This window comes from Panulirus ornatus, chromosome 55 (assembly GCF_036320965.1).
Source record: "Panulirus ornatus isolate Po-2019 chromosome 55, ASM3632096v1, whole genome shotgun sequence".
NCBI lineage: Eukaryota > Metazoa > Arthropoda > Malacostraca > Decapoda > Palinuridae > Panulirus > Panulirus ornatus.
In genome coordinates, this window is record NC_092278.1 from 35,132,051 (window position 1) to 35,156,663 (window position 24,613).

Consider the following 24,613-nt stretch of genomic DNA (forward strand, 5'->3'; position numbering starts at 1 on the left):
ATGCTTTGAAACATTATGGTATTCATCGTGGTTGAGCAAGAAGAATGTAAATAATAGGAATAGAAATAATGCGCAAATTGGCAGTCCACAAGACAAACGTTTAAATACCCTTAAATCATATTTCTTTCCACTTTTGACAATTGTACGTGCTCTCTGTCCCTGCCTTCCAATTTTTTATAGTAACCATCTTTCTTTTTCCTAGAATTTTCATTAGTGGCGACATTTCTTCACAATATGAGGCTTGCGAACCATGGAAGGCCGTTATTAACTCAAAGGTATGTAACGATGAAGACACTCCCAAATTTAAATAAGAGAAAACGTGGAAGCCCGGGAGCGGTGACTGACTATCCTGTTCTCTTCATCTGACATCTCGACTGTTTACGGTACGATTTTTCTTTTATCACCAATGATTTACAGATCAGAGGCTCTTTATCAATACCTATTCGATAACGTTAAAAGCGAGACATTATACAGATGAACTAAAGACAATAACTTATAAAGTTAAAAAGAAACAGCATTAAAATACCATTACTTTTTTGCAGCTAAAAGGGTCTGCACATTGGAGCTAAGTTATTAGAGACAGCAACAAGTTTAACTTTAACGTAAATCGTAACATTTTGTCGTATACGAGCGACGTAGGCGTTAGATGCCTTCAGCTGCAGAACACTTATGCCTGTAAATGACTGGCGCAATTGGCCGACACCAACTGATGATTTACTGAAGCGACACCTCGCTGTATGGGTTATAATTTGGCTGAAGGAATGACTCTTCTCTGGCTAGAGGAACGAATCTTCCTCCATCTCTCTCTTTCTGCCAGGTTGGAATCAAAAGAAGCCATCACCTCTCTTCAACCATCCCTTTTTGGTCAGCTGCCATGTCCCTGCCCCGCTCCGTTTAACACCCATTCTTTCGACCATCGCTTCTGTAAGCATTTTTTTGCATGAATGCCAGGTACTATGGCCTGGATCCATGGCGTGCGTTTGACTCGCTTTCCATAGGTTCTGCGTAGGGACCAATCACAGAAGGACTTTCCGTAATGATACCTCCATCTCTCCCTGAACTTTCAGCCCCTGTCAAGTCTACATTACATCCGAAGTCAAATTAACCTTCTCCGATAATTTTCCCTATAATCTATACCTTTCTTCTCTATATCCGAGATAAATACGATAAGGGCGTATTTTTCTCCTATGCCATGTTAGCTTGTGTTGAGGAGGTTGTAATACTGGTGACACGTAAAATCAAGGAACTATAAGAAGTCCTTCCAGAGGGACGACTTAAACTGACGACATTAATCCATGACAACAGTGGAAGGTCCATACACACAACCGACAGATCCAACCCTGAACAAAGCACTGGAACGAATTCTGACAGGATAAAGGGGGCAGTTACAGCCATCCAAAGGATATCTGTAGCTTTCACAGGGACATGGTTAAAGGTAAGGGCCAAAGGGATCTTAGAGAAAACCTTGAAACCAAGGAGGTTATAACAGGAGTAGTCTTGTAGGTGGGGAATAGAGTAGCGATCTAGACGCGGTGACTTTACGTTCGGTACCATGCGTACAGGGAAGACCCAGCAGCTGTCTGAGGGATGATTCAGCATGTTATCCAATTTCGCCCCAGAACCCTCGAAGAAGACCTAGTGGTTTTCCAAATTTTTGGAAGTCTAATGGTGTTGATATGGTGTATGGTGGAATGCTTCATTGCGGTAGTGCTCACTGCCGGCTCAATAATGTCGGGAAATTCCGCTAAGGGGACGGTAAAAGGACTTTGATGATTGTTGGACAACGAAGGGAAATGTAAGGAACTTAGGTCACTGACGAGAGCGACGGGAACTTCGCTGCGGAGGGTTTGGATTTCCTCTTAAGATTATATTGTTATCTACGACATACAGTTGATAATATGTTGATTAGGATAGTCTAGCAATATGGGTGAAAGTACAAGAAGAGAGGGAGAGAGACGAAGAGTGTTACATAAAACTTTTTGCGATGTTTCACATGACGTCAGGGGAATGATATTTGATCGTATGTAAATGGACGATTGATTATTGTTCCAAACATGGAGGATTTTCCACATGTATCACCCCGCCTATTATACTATGTATGCACAAAGTCTAAACTATGAAAAACACACATATAAACACACCCCTAACTTATGACGAAAAGGTGCTAAATCGTGAAACAGTCCCAAAAGGGATGGTGAACAACTGGGTTAGATGTGACTAGCACAACAGGTGGATAGGAATTCTAACCACTGCACTGTGGGTTGAGATACCAGGGAATATATCATGCCTCAGGAATTAACTTCAGTATGTACAGTGAAGAATACATTGGCGCTCTTAGTAATAAGAAAGTTTTTGCTCGTTTTGGCAAAGTAGGTAATTGATGGTGATGTAATTCACCCATTCAAGAACGGAGTTAAAACTGTTGTAAGCGAAAAGAATGCTGTATGAAGGAACTTCTGTCTCAGATGTTATACAGTATTCCTGGATTAATCTTATTAATGAATAAAGATCTAGCTTGTCCTACAGTCTACCGTTTCTGAGGGAGTTTAAGTGAAGAAGGACATTTAGGCATTCGAAATCATACAACATAATAATCTTAAATCCATCATTGAATATCTGCCATCCTAACTATGTATAAAAACACAATCATAATATATTTCTCTACCAAACAGTACAAGACTCGTTCCTAAACTTATAATTGTAAACTAATGCAGCAAACAGCCGAACTAGCGTACGTTGTTGACAAGCGGTAATTGTGGTTAAAAAGGAATTCGGTGCTTAATTTCGATAATGAAGCATGACAATAAGGCAATAAATCCTACATTATGTATGATATGGCATGAATTTTCGTGTAAATGTGATTTATGATATATATTCTACAAACATTGTGCCTCGCCGAGCTCGAAACCCCAGTACGTAATTTTCATACAGTCTCTTCGTAAAGCATTACGAGTATTTTTCATCTTTATTTTGTAATTTACACTTACTTCACACTCTTTATCTTCATCACATGAAACAACTATCATTAACGAACGATATTTCTGTATCAAAATTCTATCAAAGGTGTTTGACTGGATAAAAAAATTTTGTTATTTTTTCCTTACTAAGTTATCTTGCTGAAGGTAGCGTAACCGATGCATATTGCGTCCGTGACTGTAGTGAGACATTTACTGGAATTTAACACCGCGTAAATATGAAGTAAGTTTACCCAAAAAGTAGCTAAGACCAATGTTTACAGACTCCACTTGTATCATATAACACTATTATAAGGGAGAAAGTGTGTATAGTTAGCCATTAGTCTATAAATGAAGGAAGAAACGTCAGGCCTGGCTTTGCTGGGCGAGCTGAAGCTCTCGCCTGGCACAGCAGTTGCTGGTCGACAGTAGTTTCTCAGACTGGCCAGCAAATTTTTTCTGGATCATTTATGATGAAAATTATGTTAGGTTTTTGCATTATTTACTGAACTCTTGTAAGATTAGGTTATGGAGGTGCGATGCTATGCATGATATGTTTGTAGTGGGCGAAGCTGAACTAGATTTTTACTTCCATTTCATGTATAATTATATTAAATATTTAGTGGCCATCACGTTCGCAAATTACCTGGAGTTTCACTCTGTAATTTTGTCATATTTCATCTCTGTATAAAGGATAAGGGTGTCACTTTTGCACTTTCCCTGTGCCAATTTTTTTCTTTAATGTAACTATGATTATATGCTTGAAATGAGATATGCTGAAGGAGAATGACAAAAGGTAAATTATCATCTTATTGCTAATATGGAAATACCTTTGTAGTATCAGTGATTCTGTCATGTAACTACTATAACAAAAAGATGGAAGTGGGGAGGGCTTTGATGATCAGGGAAAATTTAGGATTCCTTTACCTAAAGTAGGGGGAACACTTATAAATCAACATGACCTTTGAAATCTTTATCTAACTTTTTCCAGCAGCCTAGATTTACCTTAATTTTGATGTTAAGTGGGGAATTGTTTGAGAGCTGTAACCTCATTAACCGGAGAATCTGATAAAATTTCTTATGGAATGGCATGAATTATTGTTGTAAGTAAATTAAGATAAGATAGTGTAAATGGGATAATTCTTCACTGAATAATAATTACTGTGAGACGATACTGACATGGACTATTAAGATCAGACAGAGATTTGGTGGAGTTGTTTACAAAAGTAGGTGAAGCATTGGCTGACATCAATCAAACTGATGTAAAAGACTGACTATCACTCCTTCACTCAACCTTCTTGGACACTATCTGCTTCAATTTTTCCATATACTGTTCCAGAGATTTCAGTGAACCTTCAGTTCTTCTCCCTTTACATTCAACTTCAGCATTCTCACCACCATCCAAACCAAACTTCAATCATCCTCAACTTTTATGCAGACTGATATTACTCTGTGATCTCGCATCGTTTTCAAAAACTAGGTCTTGCCTTTATTTACATTTAACATTTTCTTCTCATTATACATATACACAAAAAGATGTTTCTATTTCAATCCTAATGCCAGAGCAGTCAGACTTCATCTACAAGTGGTTACACCATGAGCAAGAAGTTACCTTTGTTTTAAGGCTGTATAATCATCAGTGGATGGAAGGGAGTAGTCTCATTAAGATTCTTGTGGCTTCAAAGGGTCCTTTATTTCCATGTTTCTGCATGAAGTGAAGCCTCGAAGCTGCAGGAGCCCCATGAAAATGGTCCTGGATCTGCTTGATAAAAAAGATAATGGACTATAATCAGTGATGGTGTGTGGAAAAAACTGTCAAATTTCTTCATTAGTCAAAGGTTCTGGGGAAAATTTTGTTAAAATTTTGAAATGCCAAAATACATGTTTTTATGGGACTGTTTTTAGATCTTTTGATGTTGAAGTGACAAGTGAGACCTTTGGCAAAGTTGGCAAAGAGAAGATGGGAATAAACAGAGTTCTTTTCTATTGTTACACACAACTGATCCATTCTCTGACATTTCTTATTGTTTTCCTTCATAGAGTGAAGCAAAAATTGGGCAAAACAAGTTAGTGCCAAAGCTGCCAGCTGGTCAAGCTTAGAAAGCCCACCCTTAGTTTTGTCATGTAATGAAATGTAATTAAACACATTTACACCACGAAAAGTGTATTCTGAAATTGAATTAACAATTATATGACAAGTTCCTAAAAGGGGAAGGGCTTTGAATGTAAGGGGCAAATAATGTAAATATATAAAAACATATATAATTATATAAAAATGAACAAGACCCATGAAACTATATGTATTTTTTCTTGGAGATTGAGATGAATTAATTTTTTTATACTTTGCCGCGGTCTCCTGCATTAGCGAGGTAGCACAAGGAAACAGACGAAAGAATGGCCCAACCCACCCACATACACATTTATATACATAGACGCCCACGTATGTCTATACATTTCAATGTATACATATATACATACACAGACATACATATATATATACACTTGTGCATATTCATACAAGCTGTCTTCCTCCATTCCCACTGCCACCCTGCCACTGCCCCCTCCACCCACATGCACGCAAGGTGGCATTAGGAAAAGACATCAAAGGCACATTCGTTCACACTCAATCTCTAGCTGTCATATATAGATATATATATATATATATATGGGGAGGGGGCGAAAATTCTGGGAGCCTTGAAGAATGTGTGGAAGTCGAGAACATTATCTCGGAAAGCAAAAATGGGTATGTTTGAAGGAATAGTGGTTCCAACAATGTTGTATGGTTGCGAGGCGTGGACTATGGATAGAGTTGTGCGCAGGAGGATGGATGTGCTGGAAATGAGATGTTTGAGGACAATGTGTGGTGTGAGGTGGTTTGATCGAGTAAGTAACGTAAGGGTAAGAGAGATGTGTGGAAATAAAAAGAGCGTGGTTGAGAGAGCAGAAGAGGGTGTTTTGAAATGGTTTGGGCACATGGAGAGAATGAGTGAGGAAAGATTGACCAAGAGGATATATGTGTCGGAGGTGGAGGGAACGAGGAGAAGTGGGAGACCAAATTGGAGATGGAAAGATGGAGTGAAAAAGATTTTGTGTGATCGGGGCCTGAACATGCAGGAGGGTAAAAGGAGGGCAAGGAATAGAGTGATTTGGATCGATGTGGTATACCGGGGTTGACGTGCTGTCAGTTGGATTGAATCGGGGCATGTGAAGCGTGTGGGGTAAACCATGGAAAGCTGTGTAGGTATGTATATTTGCGTGTGTGGACGTATGTATATACATGTGTATGGGGGTGGGTTGGGCCATTTCTTTCGTCTGTTTCCTTGCGCTACCTCGCAAATGCGGGAGACAGCGACAAAGCAAAAAAGAAAAAAAAAAATATGTGTGTGTGTGTGTGTGAGTGGATGGGTTATTGTTTGTGTTTCCTGGCACTACCTTGCTGACACAGAAAATGGCAATGAAGTGTAATAGATAAATGATATACACACTCCTGATCTGCTACTTATAACTTATGCAACTTAAGAACAGAAAAAAATATGAATTAACAAAAATGATGAACTAAAGAATTTTAAAATGTACAAATATAATAAAGTTGGTTAATAAAAAATGAGATAACCATGATAGAAATTCAGCAGGATAAAAGAATGGAGTACAGGTATATTAATTCTACATGCCATTCTGACATGCGTCTGACTTACATCTACTTCGAGATCCAACCAGCCAGCCAGAACAGAACTCAGACGTATGTTAGGAGGGGGTCATGTGTGTGTATATATATATATATATATATATATATATATATATATATATATATATATATATATATATATTGCAGTACATAATTCTCTGTTGTTTAGTAAACATATGTGGCTATTTTTCTTTCAGCTCAGATGATCTAAGCCTTTCCAGTCTGTCAAATGATGAGATGAAGATAGAGGAGCAAGAACTTTCTAGGTCAAAGTCAAAAGAGCACCGTCACAAGCATAAGAAAAAGCACAAGCGACACTCTCACAAACACAAGCACCGGCATAAATCATCTTCCAGGAAAGAGAGGTAAGAGCTACTGGTTCAGATTTTTTTTTTCTGTAGTAGAAACCACGGTTAAAACATTGTAATTTGTACAGAATGTTTATAAATTTTGTGAATGAATGACTTTGCATTGTAGATTGGTTATCTGTTTTCTAATTTGCAGGTAAGAGTAAACTGGAAAAGTGAAATCCTTATTTATTTCAAATTGCTGGTAAATTTGAGTAAAATTATAAAAAAAAATACCTTTCCATTATACATGACAGCTAGAGACTGAGTGTGAATGAATGAGTTGTCTTTTCCTAGCGCTACCTTGCGCGCATGCGGGGGAGGGGATTGTCATTTCATGTGTGGCGGGATGGCGACGGGAATGAATAAAGGCAACAAGTATGAATTATGAACATGGATATAAGTGCATATGTCTATGTATGTATACATAAGTATACGTTGAAATGTATAGGTATGTATATGTGCGTGTGTGGATGTGTATGTATATACATGTGCATGTGGGTAAACATACCTATACATCTCAACGTATACATATATATACACATGTACATAATTCATACTGTCTGCCTTTATTCATTCCCATTGCCACCTTGCCACACATGATATAACAACCCCCTCCCCCTCGTGTGTGAGGTAGCGCTAGGAAAAGACAACAAAGGCCACATTCGTTCACACTCAGTCTCTAGCTGTCATGTAATAATGCACCGAAACCACAGCTCCCTTTCCACATCCAGGCCCTACAGAACTTTCCATGGTTTACCCCAGACGCTTCACATGGCCTGGTTCAATCCAGTGACAGCACGTTGACCCCGGTATACCACATCGATCCAATTCACTCTATTCCTTGCACGCCTTTCACCCTCCTGCATGTTCAGGCCCCGATCACTCAAAATCTTTTTCACTCCATCTTTCCACCTCCAATTTGGTCTCCCACTTCTCGTTCCCTCCATCTCCATCTCCGACACATATATCCTCTTTGTCAATCTTTCCTCTCTCCTTCTCTCCATGTGACTAAACCATTTCAAAACACCTTCTTCTGCTCTCTCAACCCCACTCTTTTTAGTACCACACATCTCTCTGACCCTATTATTACTTACTCGATCAAACCACCTCACACCACATGTTGTCCTCAAGCATCTCATTTCCAGCACATCCACCCTCCTGTGCACTACTCTATCCACAGCCCACGCCTCGCAACCATATAACATTGTTGGAACCACTATTCCTTCAAACATACCCATTTTTGTTTTACGAGATAATGTTCTCGACTTCCACACATTCTTCAACGCTCCCAGAATTTTTGCCCCCTCCCCCACCCTATAATTCACTTCCACTTCCATGGTTCCATCCACTGCCAAATCCACTCCCAGATATCTAAAACGCTTCACTTCCTCCAGTTTCTCTCCATTCAAACTTACCTCCCAGCTGACTTGACCCTCAACCCTACTGTACCTAATAACCTTGCTCTTACTTACATTTACTCTCAACTTTCTTCTTTCACACACTTTACCAAACTCAGTCACCAGCTTCTGCAGTTTCTCACATGAATCGGCCATCAGCGCTGTATCATCAGCGAACAACAACTGACTTGCTTCCCAAGCTATCTCATCCACAACAGACTGCATACTTGTCCCTCTTTCTGAAACTCTTGCATTCACCTCCCTAACAACCCCATCCACAAATAGATTAAACAACCATGGAGACATCACACACCCCTGCCGCAAACCTACATTCACTGAGAACCAATCACTTTCCTCTCTTCCTACATGTACACATGCCTTACATCCTCAATAAAAACTTTTCACTGCTTCTAACAACTTGCCTCCCACACCATATATTCTTAATACCTTCCACAGAGCATCTCTATCAACTCTATCATATGCCTTCTCCAGATCCATAAATGCTACATACAAAACCATTTGCTTTTCTAAGTATTTCTCACATACATTCTTCAAAGCAAACACCTGATCCACACATCCTCTACCACTTCTGAAACCACACTGCTCTTCCCCAATCTGATGCTGTGTACATGCCTTCACCCTCTCAATCAATACCCTCCCATATAATTTCCCAGGAATACTCAACAAATTTATACCTCTGTAATTTGAGCACTCACTTTTATCCCCTTTGCCTTTGTACAATGGCACTATGCAAGCATTCCGCCAATCCTCAGGCACCTCGCCATGAGTCATACATACATTAAATAACCTTACCAACCAGTCAACAATACAGTCACCCCCTTTTCTAATAAATTCCACTGCAGTACCATACTTCTTCATCCCACCACTCACTACCCTTTCTAATCTGCCCACCTCCCATGCTTCTCATGCCACAAGCATCTTTTGAGCAAGCCATCACTGCTTCCCTAAATACATCCCATTCCACCCCCACTCTCCTTACCTCCTTTGTTCTCACCTTTTTCCATTCTTTACTCAGTCTCTCCTGGTACTTCCTCACACAAGTCTCCTTCCCAAGCTCACTTACTCACCACTCTTTTCACCCCAGCATTCTCTCTTCTTTTCTGAAAACCTCTACAAATCTTCACCTTCGCCTCCACAAGATAATGATCAGACATCCCACGGGTTGCACCTCTCAGCACATTAACATCCAAAAGTCTCTCTTTCGCGCGCCTATCAATTAACACGTAATCCAATAACGCTCTCTGGCCATCTCTCCTACTTACAAACGTATACTTATGTCTGTCTCTCTTTTTAAACCAGATATTCCCAATCACCAGTCCTTTTTCAACACATAAATCTACAAGCTCTTCACCATTTCCATTTACAATACTGAACACCCCATGTACACCAACTATTCCCTCAACTGCCACATTACTCGCCTTTGCATTCAAATCACCCATTACTATAACCCGGTCTCATGCATGAAAACTACTAACACACTCGCTAAGCTGCTCCCAAAACACTTTCCTCTCATGATCTTCTCATGCCCAGGTTCATATGCACCAATAATCACCCATCTCTCTCCATCCACTTTCAGTTTTACCCATATCAATCTAGAATTTACTTTCTTACACTCTATCACATACTCCCACCACTCCTGTTTCAGGAGTAGTGCAACTCCTTCCCTTGCTCTTGTCCTCTCACTAACCCCTGACTTTACTCCTAAGACATTCCCAAACCACTCTTCCCTTTACCCTTGAGCTTCATTTCACTCAGAGCCAAAACATCCAGGTTCCTTTCCTCAAACATACTACCAATCTCTCCTTTTTTCTCATCTTGGTTTACATCCACACACATTTAGACACCCCAATCTGAGCCTTTGAGGAGGGTGAGCACTCCCTGCATGACTCCTTCTGTTTCCCCTTTTAGAAAGTTAAAAATACAAGGAGGGGAGGGTTTCCAGCCCCCCGCTCCCGTCCCCTTTAGTCGCCTTCTACGACGCGTGAGGAATGCGTGGGAATTATTCTATCTCCCCTATCCCCTATTTGCTGTGTCCCGCGTTAGCAAGGTAGCATTAAGAACAGAGGACTGGGCCTTTGAGGGAATATCCTATTCTGGCCCCCTTCTCTGTTCCTTCTTTTGAAAAATTAAATGCCCAGTTTTCATCATTATTATGTATACAATTTTTTGACTCTTGACAGTCATGAATGAGTCATGAATGCAGAATGCAGAATTTGGAAGAATTCTCTGCTGATATAGCTGTCACAAAAATGAAACGTTCCAGTGAATGGCAATAAAGGAATTGATATTTGTAATGCTGTCAGGATTTCTCTTCCCTCTGATACCTCAAGTGCAAAACTTAAGAGGGTGTTGCTATAGCTGCAACCCATAGTCAACATTTGTTGTTTTAATTAGTGCTGTTGTAACACTCAGCAGTGAATAGGTTATAAAAGCTTGTGAGTGGGGATGCATATTAATTGTATTCGATGTTCTTTCGAGATAAAGCATATTTCACTAACCAGAATAACTTATTGACTGCATACTAATCCTAGAATATAGCGTGAATTTCTTATTATTCTCGATGATAAAGAGTTACAGATGGCAGTGATTGGCCTTTGCTTCTCATAGAGTTCCATGTACTACTATAAGAGAAGTTGGCAACTAACCCTGTGGTATTATATTTTCCATTAGCCACATTTATTTTGCGGCTGTTAACTATTTATGTGGAATGCAAGCAGCGGCAGGTAACTAGGTGTTTTCAAGATTTTTTATAATATTGGGAGATACTAAAAAGAGATTAGCATGGTTAGATATAGAAAGGAAACATAACTCTTGGTGAAATACCTGAAAATTTTATATATAACTAAGGAAGTGCAAATTTTGTTCGTTTTGGATTTGAGGCAAATATTTGTCAGTTAATTTGATAAATATTCTGTTCATCAGAAGTTCCTTTGAAGATATAGTACCTTACCTCAACCAAAGTAAAAAGTTTGCGTCTGAGTCTGTATCCAATACTCTGAGAAATCAGACAACTAATTCTAGCTTTATATATCTGTTTAGATAGAGATTATCGTACCCTTTGATAACTCTTAAGTACCTATAGTATGTCATCTCTAAACCTTGTCTTTTTGAACTAAATAACTTTGTCATCTCGCCAGCTTTCATAGGTTTTGTTTTTCTGTCCAAAGAACATAACCTGCCACTGTCCTGTCACCCTAATTTAAGTCTTTTGCCAAGTAGGATGACTAAAACTGAACACAATATTCACAGTGCAGACATACTAGTGAATTTTGAAGAATGTAGATAAGTTTCATAGACTTAAATTTGAATGCCCTACCCAAGAATCATAGTATTTTGTTTGGATTTTTCAGTGCTTCTTGGAATTAAGGTCATCTAAGATTATTATACAAGTCTTTTTTCATTTACCTTTTAGCTCAAGAAAATTCATATCATACCTTGCCTTCACCTTTTCATTGCCAATATTTTGAATTTTTTATTTGTTCATATTAAAACTCAAATGCCACCTCTTCCTTTACTCAACACAGTCCTTCAGATGGGGAGGTTTTCATACTTCTTAACTAGCTGAGCCTGAAAAGGATGGATGTGTTCCTAGGGACCTGGCTTGGTCTCTCTTAACCTTAGAAAAGAGTTCTTCTAAGTAAAAGTATTTCCTCCTAGATATGTGACATTAGGAAGAAAGTTAATGCAAAGAATAAAGACTTTTATGGAACATCTGAAAAGAGAAGGACCTTCAAGAAAAAGTATTTACTGTACAATTTGTTACTAATAAATAGAACTAAGAATGAAGGGGACTGTTTACTGAATAATGATAATTTTTTTTTTTTCGCTGTCTCCCGCGTTTGCGAGGTAGCGCAAGGAAACAGATGAAAGAAATGGCCCAACTCACCCCCATACACATGTATATACATACGTCCACACACGCAAATATACATACCTACACATCTTTCCATGGTTTACCCCAGACGCTTCACATGCCCTGGTTCAATCCACTGACAGCACGTCAACCCTGGTATACCACATCGATCCAATTCACTCTATTCCTTGCCCTCCTTTCACCCTCCTGCATGTTCAGGCCCCGATCACACAAAATCTTTTTCACTCCATCTTTCCACCTCCAATTTGGTCTCCCACTTCTCCTCGTTCCCTCCACCTCCGACACATATATCCTCTTGGTCAATCTTTCCTCACTCATTCTCTCCATGTGACCAATCCATTTCAAAACACCCTCTTCTGCTCTCTCAACCACGCTCTTTTTATTTCCACACATCTCTCTTACCCTTACGTTACTTACTTGATCAAACTACCTCACACCACACATTGTCCTCAAACATCTCATTTCCAGCACATCCATCCTCCTGCACACAACTCTATCCATAGCCCATGCCTCGCAACCATACAACATTGTTGGAACCACTATTCCTTCAAACATACCCGTTTTTGCTTTCCGAGATAATGTTCTCGACTTCCACACATTCTTCAAGGCTCCCAGGATTTTCGCCCCCTCCCCCACCCTATGATCCACTTCCGCTTCCATGGTTCCATCCGCTGCCAGATCCACTCCGAGATATCTAAAACACTTTACTTCCTCCAGTTTTGCTCCATTCAAACTTACCTCCCAATTGACTTGACCCTCAACCCTACTGTACCTAATAACCTTGCTCTTATTCACATTTACTCTTAACTTTCTTCTTTCACACACTTTACCAAACTCAGTCACCAGCTTCTGCAGTTTCTCACATGAATCAGCCACCAGCGCTGTATCATCAGCGAACAACAACTGACTCACTTCCCAAGCTCTCTCATCCACAACAGACTTCATACTTGCCCCTCTTTCCAAAACTCTTGCATAATGATAATAAGATTAGAAATTACTGTACAAGTTGTTACTAATAAATAGAACTAAGAATGAAGGGGACTGTTTATTGAATAATGATACTAAGATTAGAAATTACATTCTATTGGTATTACCATTATCATTTAAAAATGACTGCTGTACAGCATCATAAAATCTGAGTAGAAAGGCCTAGGTCTTTGGATTGCCATCAGGGAAGAGCCTTCTAGGTCAAAACAGTTTCACTGATCTATGGTATTAACAAGACAGCAAGAAAGTAATGAAGAAGTTTATGGAACTTCTGATTTTGGAAAAGTATGTAATGAAAGGCAATTCAAATTTTTTTTCTTCTTTCATACTAGTTTGCCATTTTCTGCATTGGTAAGGTAGCACCAGGAACTGACAAAGAAAAGGCCTAATTTGCTTACATCCATTCTCTAGCTGTCATGTTTAATGGACCAAAACCCTAGCCCCCCTATCCACAATCAGGCACCACAGACCATTCTGGATTTTCTCCCAGCTAGTCCATATGTCCTGGTTCAGTCCATTGACAGCACTAACACCCTTTGCAGTATACATATGATAAGCACCTGTTGGTTTTTCAGAAGTAATCAGAATTATGCGATTTGATTCCTTCCAAAAAAGATAGGGAGGGAGACTATATAAGATGGAAGAACAGTAGTGAGGGAATGTGCAGAAATAAAGAGCATGCATGATGGAACTTGAGGAAATAAGCCTTTTCCAAGGTGCTTTAAAACACTCCTGTATGAGTCCCTATGTTTTGCAATAGGTAGAGGCCTTTCAGATTTAGACATATCTTGTATGAAAGGAAAGGGAAGAGGCTTAGAAATACTACAGAAGTTCAGCTCATTGTTAGCAGTAATAATTTTTTTGTTGGATACCATATTACAACATAAGTAGTGAATAGTGAAATACACTGGAAAGGAATATATAATTTGTAAGTAACATTTGATATACCTTTATCAATTTCAGAAAACACAAGAAACACCGATGTAAACATAGACACAAAGAGTCAGAAAGTGAAAGTGTTGAGTCTGTAAATGAAGATGTAGAACTTATAGATGAACTGCTGGAATCTGGCTTGGAAGCGATTGTGTCTAATCATAACCAACCAAAAGACAGGGAAAGGGATGTTGAGATAATGCAAGCTTCAGCTGGAAATGGGATTGTGGAGTCGATGAAAATTGTCGTTGATAATCGCAATGGTAGCAGAGAACAAGTAAGTAATCCATTTATCTCTTAAGACCAAGTGTGACAGAGAGCTCTTTAATAATTTTCAGTAGAATCTACATTGCGGTTGAATTACAAAATTTTTGGTACATGACAAATTTCCATATGTTGATGCATACTTATATCTGCAAATGAATACCATTTTGTCTTTCATGAATTGACCTGATACAGCCATTGACTGTGTCAAGCAGTGAGGAAGATGGAATGGATCAACTTGTGAGTGATGAAAATTCAAGAGAAGCTTCACGGAGGGCTGAAGAATTTTGCTTAGATTCTTCAGATTTCCTTCCCATACATGAGGATCTCAACTTGGAAGAGCTCATGAAACAAAAGTTAAGTTGAAAATGGCTTTGAGGTTTCACCCATTTCATATAATGTGTATTGCAAAAGGTTTACATCAACCTCTTTGTTCATTTACTTTAAGTTCGTACATTGAGCCCTAAAAGTAACTTTGCATAAATTATAAGAAATTTGAGAAAATCGTTTAACTTTAAGGTGCAACTGAATTTTTTTACCTTAAGAGCAAAAAATAAAATATTTTTTATTTATGAAAAGGTGACCAGTTAGTTATTTTCTTTAAATTACATACTTAAGCATTCCTAGTTAAGGAAAAATATTATTTACTGGATTAGCCTATCTATATGTACCAGTAACATTTGTAACTTTGTATTACAGCATTTTTAGTTTCAGAAAAGACATTATTTACTGGATTAACCAATCTTTAATAAGGAGGGTAAGGGTGCGTCAGTGGGCACTATGGGCAGTGGTGGGCGTCATAGATGCTACGAGTCCCTAGAAAAGGCATGCAACCAGCCACCATTGTTATTAGCAGGTTACTGAGATTCTCCGGGTAGCTCCAGTGACTCGCGCATTATCTGGGTTACCACACAAGGCCAAAGTATGATGCATGCAGAATGCAACTCGTGGAGAAAGCACTTCAATTGATCGTGGGCATTAGCGCCCTGCTGTGTTTGCCTCGGAGGTTAACAGCTAGGAAAATGGCATTGTAACCTCTTTAAGACATAGTAGAGTCATTAGGAGTGTTATAGGAGATCTGATTGAATTGAATTAATTTTGTTCCTGGAAGACTTAATAATATTTCATGGAAAAAATATTTTTTACTACAGTAGATAAACTTAAAATAGATCCACCAGTACCATGATGAGAAATGAGAGTAAAGTATTATGAAAGTGCATCCTGAGTGAAATGGTATACATTGTGGTTAACAAGATTGTGGTTAGACTGTTACTCTTCTTTGGGTACTCAAATTCATGAAAAGATTAGTTTTGAGCATTTTGATTCTATTTTTTATTTGTTAGTAGAAAATGGTCTAATTAACATTACACCATATATGGGCTTATTATGTTTGTTTTGGTTTGCTTCTTACTAGCAGTCTTATAATTTTAATGATGACTTGTATCAGTTGGATTTTTTATTAATCTGTTTACACATTTTATACAACAGGCAGCGCTACAAGCATGCCTTGGGGCCTACATGAGTGATGTAGAGGAAGAAGAAGAAAATCAAGAAATAAAGCAGAAGCCCGTGGTGGTTCAAAAGGTTGCCAATGAAATTGTTACCATTGATGATTCAGACGAAGCCGAGCCTAAAAAGAAGGAGCGGAGGAAAGAAAGAGAATCCAGGCCTAAGAAACGAAAGAGAAGCAGGTACCTGATTTGTGTGTCAGCAGTGATTATACTACCACTCTCTGTTTCAGTGACTCGCACTTTCCTGAAACTGGTAACAAAGAAATCTTGGGGTTTAGGTATAACAGTGAGGGCAGTATTTGCTTTGCATTACAATTGATCTAAAGAAACTTCACCTGTAAAAGCAAAAATATGCTCTAATTGAACAATTTCATGCTTTTGAAGAAGAGGAGATGGAATTGATAAGTACAGTATAAGTTTTCATGGGTAAACAGTGATGTTGATGTGCCTGTGACTTAATTATTGCACAGATTTCAGATGGGGAGTTCTATATATTATATTGTCAGATCCCATATTGGGTTGTTTAGGGAGGCATAAACATTTGACCAGAATACCCACTAGTTAGAATTTTAGGTGCTTACTTTTTAGCTTTCTTTTGGGAAACCATTAATAATGTGATACAGAGAGTAACTGATTGTAAGCCTTTATTTATAAACTTGTAAATGACATGTGTTTGAGCGTTCTAGCAAGCCCACCTTCCTTGGGTGTTGTGGAGCAGCGGTTGGTCGTTGGGTTGGCTCTCTGCTGTACTTATGAGCTCCTCGCTGAATTGCTGCTGGTTACCGTTAAGTATAACCAGGTACTGATGATGTTCTGTCAAATGTGTATTTATAGCAGTACTGTCTATAGGCATTTCAGTAAGAGTAGGTCAGTAATGAGAGTTGATTCTAACCTAATCAGAATCCAGAATTACACTGTTGAGCAAGAGGTTTTTCTTTCATTCTGCTTATAAGTTCATCATTAAAGAACATTATCAATAGGAAAAGTGTATATGATTGCTAAACAGGAAACAATAGGATCCACCTTTGAATATTGTTGCCTGAAGCACAAAGCTTTCAAGTTCTAAAACACTACAAAAGAGTTGAACAGCCGGTCAGCAGCACTGTATGTGTACTCAAACAGCAATATTTGGTAATTTACTTACTCTGAAGTTGCTTTCATGACTTCATAAATTATTTAGATACCGTTCTCTTCTCTAAAGTTGATAAATTACTTAGATACTGTCCTCTTCTCTAAAGCTGTAATTTTATTAATAAGCATACTTTTAAAAAAATGGCCAACAACTTGTTTTTGTACTAAAATCATTCAAATGTTTTACAAGAAATTCAGTTTTCACCTCAATTGTTTGTTGTTATTTCACTGGAAGCAAGTTTAGCATATTTAAGGTCTTTCCAACATGGTGGTTACAGTACATATATATATAGAGAGAGAGAGAGAGAGTTAAGAACTGATGAACTGATTGCTTCAGGTAGCAAACTTTTTCAAACGTTTAACCGATGTATTAATAATTCACTTGGCAGTTGACAGGTATGCCTTATGTCATGTGTGTTTATTGTGTATTACTGAATGAATGTGAACTTTCTCATATTTAGCTTTTAGCCATCTTGAAATTTTTAGCATTTATTTTAGACTTTCAGTGGAAGTGGTCAAGTTTTGCAAAGGAAATGACGCAGTTTGTGTTCTGGACTTATTAACTGTTAAGAATGGACTTGGTTAACTTCATATCAGTTATGATAACTAATGAAGAGGAGTGTCTAGTTAGCATTTTGGCAATTTTGCACAAAGCCAGTCCTATCATATATCTAAGTACGTCTTAAATGATCTAGCCAAATATCATTAATTACTGGCTGCGGGCTTCACTGTTTACAGGCTTAGTATGGAGCTGATCCAACACCAGCTCTGCCCTGTCTACAGCGGCGTAAGTACCCGGGCAAGGGTAATGGCTTAGCTTCTTCACTTCTCCATTATGGATACATGTTAACCATTTGGAGAGCAAGAAAACCCTGAGTTCCTTTTCTGTTATATATAGTACCACCCTTAATTTTTGCAATATTTTTCCATTAGTGAAAAGGGCCCATTTTAAAAGTTACTCATGTAAAGAAAGGGAAATAAATATATTTTTATCAGCAAAGCTGCATATAAAGATACAGTTAAACAAAAATCTTTTCTAACTATTATAGTGGTAACATATGTATTGTCACATTCATGGAATATTGTTGGATATTCTGTGCTTCATTTTACACCTAGATAGGTTTTCAAAATTTTTCAAATTTTTTAAATGTTCAGTGCATCAAGTCATTTGTTAATTGTACTATAGCACTGATGAGGTTTCAAGAAATAAGACAGTGTTAATCAATTTTGATGGAAAGAAGTTTAGTGTCAGACAAAAGTACTCAAGAACTTTTAACAAATTTTCTGCTTTATGGTAGGAAGTCCTTAGAAGAATTTCAAGCCTTGCAGTCTCTATGTACATAAACACAACATTAGTTAAAGTGTTTTCACAAACATACATTTATGCAATTTGTTAGCCATACTGAGTTTGCTGTTATAAACATATTCTTTCATTTTTCTTAAGATTCTATCATTGGGTCATTAATCCAGTGAAATGACTGTAGATTAGTCATGTATGCATTAATCTTAAATTCCAAAACTTCCTTCTTTATATTTGTGGCCTTTTGCTAAAACTAAATCGTCTATAAATTTCTTCACTTTATACCTTGTGAACTTGTGCAGTTATATGATACATGATGAAACAGTCTTCAAGCCTCTCCATACTGATGTCCAATGTAAGCGTTTTTGCCCAAGTAAGAGCTTTACAATTGCTTTTAGTGTCATCTGTATCCACACAACAATCCACACTTGCACAGACTCATTATCCATCTCTTCCACCAAGTTCTTCCTTTTCAGGAGTCAATTCTGATTCCCCTTCATATATAAGCACTTTATTTGTCTACATGTCTGCTAGAGTTGATTATGGTAACTTTTCTTCTGATGTGGTTGTCAATGTTACTGCTAAAGTTTCTTCAACTACTCATTTCTCAGTATTTTATTTCATTTCAGTCTCATTACATATCAGAATTTGTGGTCAGTCATAGAAATCCTTCTGAATGTACTTGCTCATGTCTCACTTCTAGGCACAAATGCAATAGTCACCCAGTTTGTTGATGGCCAATGACTTGCAAATAAGTAGTATGTCACCACATAGTCACGCCTCATGAATTTGATTGTCACTAATCTCGGTACACACACACTGGGTTGGTGTGCTCAACATTTACATAATATGAATATATGTACACATCTAAGCACCCACAAGGCCAAGTGCTTAGTGATGTAGTTTAGGTGTTCCTAAGTAATATTACAGTAAAAAAAAGTTTTTAAATTAGAATAGAAACTTGGGGCAGTAAATATAGTTAACATTAACTGTTTAAAGCCATGTTTCATGTAGGAAAACTTGTTGATAATTTATAAGTATATTTGAGTGGCCAAGCCACAACATGGCAACTGGTCCACCTATCCCATGGCTGAAAGCTTCTACAAATTAAGTTGATGTTGAATGCACATAATTCATAATCATCTATATTCCTTGGACCTATAATTTTTAATATAAGTGTAAGAAGGCAATACATGCCTAAAGGATTCCATTATGCACTAGAATGTTTAAACACTCAAAGGCACATGTACATGTTTTCAATATGCCACAAAAACTTCAACCTCCAGGATCATATCATGTGTCCAGAAGGAAAACAGTGTGTTTTGAATGGACATAGTTGATTGTAGAAAGGAATGTATAGTACATTACAAATAAATGCTGTAGGGAACACATAACCACCAAGGGAAGAGAGACGGTGAGAGGGATGGGCATACACAATGAGTCTGATGTGAGAAGCTATAAGCAACTCCGTTGGCTAGCAGTTGTTGGACAGGATATCATCCACTATTTTAAACCATCCACAAATCATCCTTACAAAATCATAGTATGATTTTGGCATGCAAAGCTATTATAATGGAGCATAGTGAAACACAGAAGAGAAAAATATTAAGAGGACAGAAAATATAACTGTTCATTCCAAACTGGCAACCATGTAGACTGCTGGCATAAGTCTCATAGCTAGGATGATTTTTCTCTGTAATTTTGAGTCACAAGGCAAATAAACTCTTCTCCCTGGTCACTTGGAAGTGCATAATAAGGCCATTAGCAATGCATATTCCAAGCATGTAAAGGTTCTACTAACCAAAATCAGAATAGAATTGTCTCTGTGGGAGGCTAAGCCTGTTTTTAACCCCTTACATGGCTTAAACCTAAACTCGGCAAAAAATCATTAAAGGTGTTGTTGGAAAATAGAAAAGGAAATATCTCTAGTACAGAGACAAGTAATGAGGTTATTTATTGATGGAGAGCCTATTGGGAATGAGATGAAACTGACTGATGATACCAGGATGTTTTGTGAGGATCTGGAAATGGAGAATTTTGAGGGATTTTCAACTGAGTGAAAATGTCAATGGGGTGATGGGAAACTTAATGCTGGTAGCACCCATAAGGCTTTAGTTTAAAAAGAAATACCACTGAAAGGACAAAGTAAAGAAATCTGAGAATATTGCTAGGGACCATGAAAAATGTCAGACAGCATTCGAGGTGGACAAACTGATGGAGCAAGACTGGAAAGAAAGATTGGAGGATGCCCCTAACATGGGTATACATAAAGAATGAGGCTCAGGAAAGGAGAAGGAAGGACATAAGCCCAGGATGGGCAAGAACCACAAGATGAACATGAGGCTGAGCTCAAGAAAGTCACAGAGCATAGTGACTGAAGAAGAGCAGAAGTTGAGGATTCTGAATAGGTTAAACAAAGAAATAAACCTATTGAGGAGGTAGTGTATACAGTCGGAGACAGGACATTCAAGGAAGTATGTACAGCACTGGATGAAAGATTTTAAAAAGGGCAAAAATTGTTCATGACAACTGCTGTAGTTAAAAGCTGATTTCGGATAAGATGAACGACAAGGAGGAGGACATAGTGTGACAACAGGAGATACCTGAAATGAAGCCATTATTCAAATGGAGGTTATAAGACACGCTCATAATGATACTTGAAATGAAAAGTGACCATCTTGCAAACAAGAAAAAGGAAGCCAGGGAAGGGGTAAAAGCTATTTGGCACAATGTACTTGACAAATGCAGGTCAAGAAATTAAAGAAGTTTGGAGTGTCAGGAAATCAAAATGGAGAGACATGGCTCAACACCAAATGCCAAAAAGCAAGGATTCAAAGATGTGCTATGAAGGAAAAAAAGATGATATTGTAACCAACAACAATATGAAAGATATAGCAGAGCAAAAAATGAGTACTGCAAGATGAGGAAAGAGAAGCAGAGAAACTTTGAAAAGTGAATTGTGGACAAGGCATAACACAATCCAAAACCTCTGCATATGTTCACCTGAAGAACTTGTTAGTTAAAGATTAACGAATCAGGCTAAGGGTCACAGAGGGCAGAACTTTTAAAGGTGATCAAAATCTGTGAGGAGCTAAATGATAAGTATGGTAGTGAATTGCAGCAGAGAGTTAAGACATGGTGGTATGAGTGAGTTTAACTGGAGAGGGCCCAGAGGAAATGGAGTGCCTTAGCTACCTGGGATTAAACACTGCATAAGATTGAACTAAGGGGGATAAAGCGAGTCACAGTGCGAGAGAAGGAACTAAGGGCTTAGATGTGTTAAGGGGCATGTTGAAGGAAAGGTCAACATCTACTTGGAAAAAGATGTTTGTTTTGAAATGATGAACAAGTATGAAAAATATATATATAAATACACTATATACATACTGCTGTACTTTGCATCTTTATATCATACTCAGGTCTTGCAGTCAGCTGTTTCAGATTCTTAATTCCATTATAAATGTGGGGTAACAATAGTAGATGTAGGAGATGGAGTGAGTATTTTGAAGGTTTGTTGAATGTGTTTGATGATAGAGTGGCAGATATAGGGTGTCTTGGTCGAGGTGGTGTGCAAAGTGAGAGGGTTAGGGAAAATGATTTGGTAAACAGAGAAGAGGTAGTAAAAGCTTTGCGGAAGATGAAAGCCGGCAAGGCAGCAGGTTTGGATGGTACTGCAGTGGAATTTATTAAAAAAGGGGGTGACTGTATTATTGACTGGTTGGTAAGGTTATTTAATGTATGTATGACTCATGGTGAGGTGCCTGAGGATTGGCGGAATGCGTGCATAGTGCCATTGTACAAAGGCAAAGGGGATAAGAGTGAGTGCTCAAATTACAGAGGTATAAGTTTGTTGAGTATTCCTGGTAAATTATATGGGAGGGTATTGATTGAGAGGGTGAAGGCATGTACAGAGCATCAGATTGGGGAAGAGCAGTTTGGTTTCAGAAGTGGTAGAGGATGTGTGGATCAGGTGTTTGCTTTGAAGAATGTACGTGAGAAATACTTAGAAAAGCAAATGGATTTGTATGTAGCATTTATGGATCTGGAGAAGGCATATGATAGAGTTGATAGAGATGCTCTGTGGAAGGTATTAAGAATATATGGTGTGGGAGGCAAGTTGTTAGAAGCAGTGAAAAGTTTTTATCGAGGATGTATGGCATGTGTACGTGTAGGAAGAGAGGAAAGTGATTGGTTCTCAGTGAATGTAGGTTTGCGGCAGGGGTGTGTGATGTCTCCATGGTTGTTTAATTTGTTTATGGATGGGGTTGTTAGGGAGGTAAATGCAAGAGTTTTGGAAAGAGGGGCAAGTATGAAGTCTGTTGGGGATGAGAGAGCTTGGGAAGTGAGTCAGTTGTTGTTCGCTGATGATACAGCGCTGGTGGCTGATTCATGTGAGAAACTGCAGAAGCTGGTGACTGAGTTTGGTAAAGTGTGTGAAAGAAGAAAGTTAAGAGTAAATGTGAATAAGAGCAAGGTTATTAGGTACAGTAGGGTTGAGGGTCAAGTCAATTGGGAGGTAAGTTTGAATGGAGAAAAACTGGAGGAAGTAAAGTGTTTTAGATATCTGGGAGTGGATCTGGCAGCGGAGGGAACCATGGAAGCGGAAGTGGATCATAGGGTGGGGGAGGGGGCGAAAATCCTGGGAGCCTTGAAGAATGTGTGGAAGTCGAGAACATTATCTCGGAAAGCAAAAATGGGTATGTTTGAAGGAATAGTGGTTCCAACAATGTTGTATGGTTGCGAGGCGTGGGCTATGGATAGAGTTGTGCGCAGGAGGATGGATGTGCTGGAAATGAGATGTTTGAGGACAATGTGTGGTGTGAGGTGGTTTGATCGAGTAAGTAACGTAAGGGTAAGAGAGATGCGTGGAAATAAAAAGAGCGTGGTTGAGAGAGCAGAAGAGGGTGTTTTGAAATGGTTTGGGCACATGGAGAGAATGAGTGAGGAAAGATTGACCAAGAGGATATATGTGTCGGAGGTGGAGGGAACGAGGAGAAGTGGGAGACCAAATTGGAGGTGGAAAGATGGAGTGAAAAAGATTTTGTGTGATCGGGGCCTGAACATCCAGGAGGGTGAAAGGAGGGCAAGGAATAGAGTGAATTGGATCGACGTGGTATACCGGGGTTGACGTGCTGTCAGTGGATTGAATCAGGGCATGTGCAGCGTCCGGGGTAAACCATGGAAAGATGTGTAGGTATGTATATTTGCATGTGTGGACGTATGTATATATATGTGTATGGGGGTGGGTTGGGCCATTTCTTTCGTCTGTTTCCTTGCGCTACCTCGCAAATGCGGGAGACAGCGAAAAAAAAAAAAAAACAATAGTAGAAGCCTTGTTAGGACCCTATAGCTGAATACGATACATGTTAAGCAAAATTATGAGTTATGGAAGAAAAGTACATTTAAAGATCAGCTAAACCCTACAACAGAGGGAAATTTGGGAATATGATGAATTATTTCAGAATTATCAATTATCCCTCGGTCATTTGTCATAATATCAATTAAACATATCACATAGATACTTATTATTAATGTCTTTATTATAGAAATTCTGGCATGGAGAATTCTACAGCTATGAAAAAGTCTTTGGATAAAAATGTGAACATATATTCAGGGAACACACCATGCACAACAAAAGAATGAAAAAGAGGCTTGCATAAAATAAAGAAAAAAAGTAACTAGAAACATCAACAATTTTCATGACTTCCCACTACAAGGCATCACTTGTACACAATTACTTCTATGGTGGTCAATGCACCATCTGAAGGTGGACCCCGAGTTACATTCACTGAATATGCTTAGTTAATTGTGCAATTCCCTAGCTACCTCTCTTCAGACATAAAGGATGCTCTTGACTATGCTTGATTAAATTTACTGTTGGAGGCTGAAACACTGTTCTATCTGCCCTTGGAACAACTGCACAGTTGTGGGGGAAATACTTTTTTAAGAAAAGCAACATTCTCTTAACCTCCTTGATACAGGAACTAGGCAGTGTCTTGCCCCACTGAGTCCAATTGGAATGACAGACTTTGTCCCACATCCCACCTCTGCTTTCCTTTAGTATGACCAGCTCTGCCCTTGGATAAAAAGAGGGCAAGAGAGGCTTTCCCACTTAAATATGTCCAGCATCAGAAACATGACATGGGTGAATGTTTAACTGATGGGCATGTCACATGATCATGTAAGATGATTGGTCTGCCTATATC

The 24,613-nt window shown here is 38.6% G+C and overlaps 1 protein-coding gene and 1 long non-coding RNA gene across 4 annotated transcripts in view; one reads left to right on the forward strand and one right to left on the reverse strand.

The window, feature by feature from the left end:
* Nucleotides 1-3,052: 3,052 nt before the first annotated feature.
* The window catches only part of Prp4k (Pre-mRNA processing factor 4 kinase), a 61,511-nt gene continuing 39,950 nt past the window's right edge, over nucleotides 3,053-24,613 (forward strand). Inside the window, exons 1-5 of the mRNA XM_071693409.1 lie at nucleotides 3,053-3,198; nucleotides 6,837-7,004; nucleotides 14,232-14,478; nucleotides 14,661-14,826; nucleotides 15,958-16,156. Of these exons, the coding sequence (XP_071549510.1) occupies nucleotides 3,194-3,198; nucleotides 6,837-7,004; nucleotides 14,232-14,478; nucleotides 14,661-14,826; nucleotides 15,958-16,156 (785 nt within the window). The 5' untranslated portion in view covers nucleotides 3,053-3,193. The remainder of the gene's footprint in view (nucleotides 3,199-6,836; nucleotides 7,005-14,231; nucleotides 14,479-14,660; nucleotides 14,827-15,957; nucleotides 16,157-24,613) is intronic.
* Nucleotides 3,237-24,613, reverse strand: part of LOC139765682 (uncharacterized) — a 303,519-nt gene continuing 282,142 nt past the window's right edge. For all 3 annotated transcript variants that reach the window (XR_011716730.1, XR_011716729.1, XR_011716731.1), the window contains exon 5: nucleotides 3,237-4,713. This is a non-coding gene — a long non-coding RNA (uncharacterized lncRNA). The remainder of the gene's footprint in view (nucleotides 4,714-24,613) is intronic.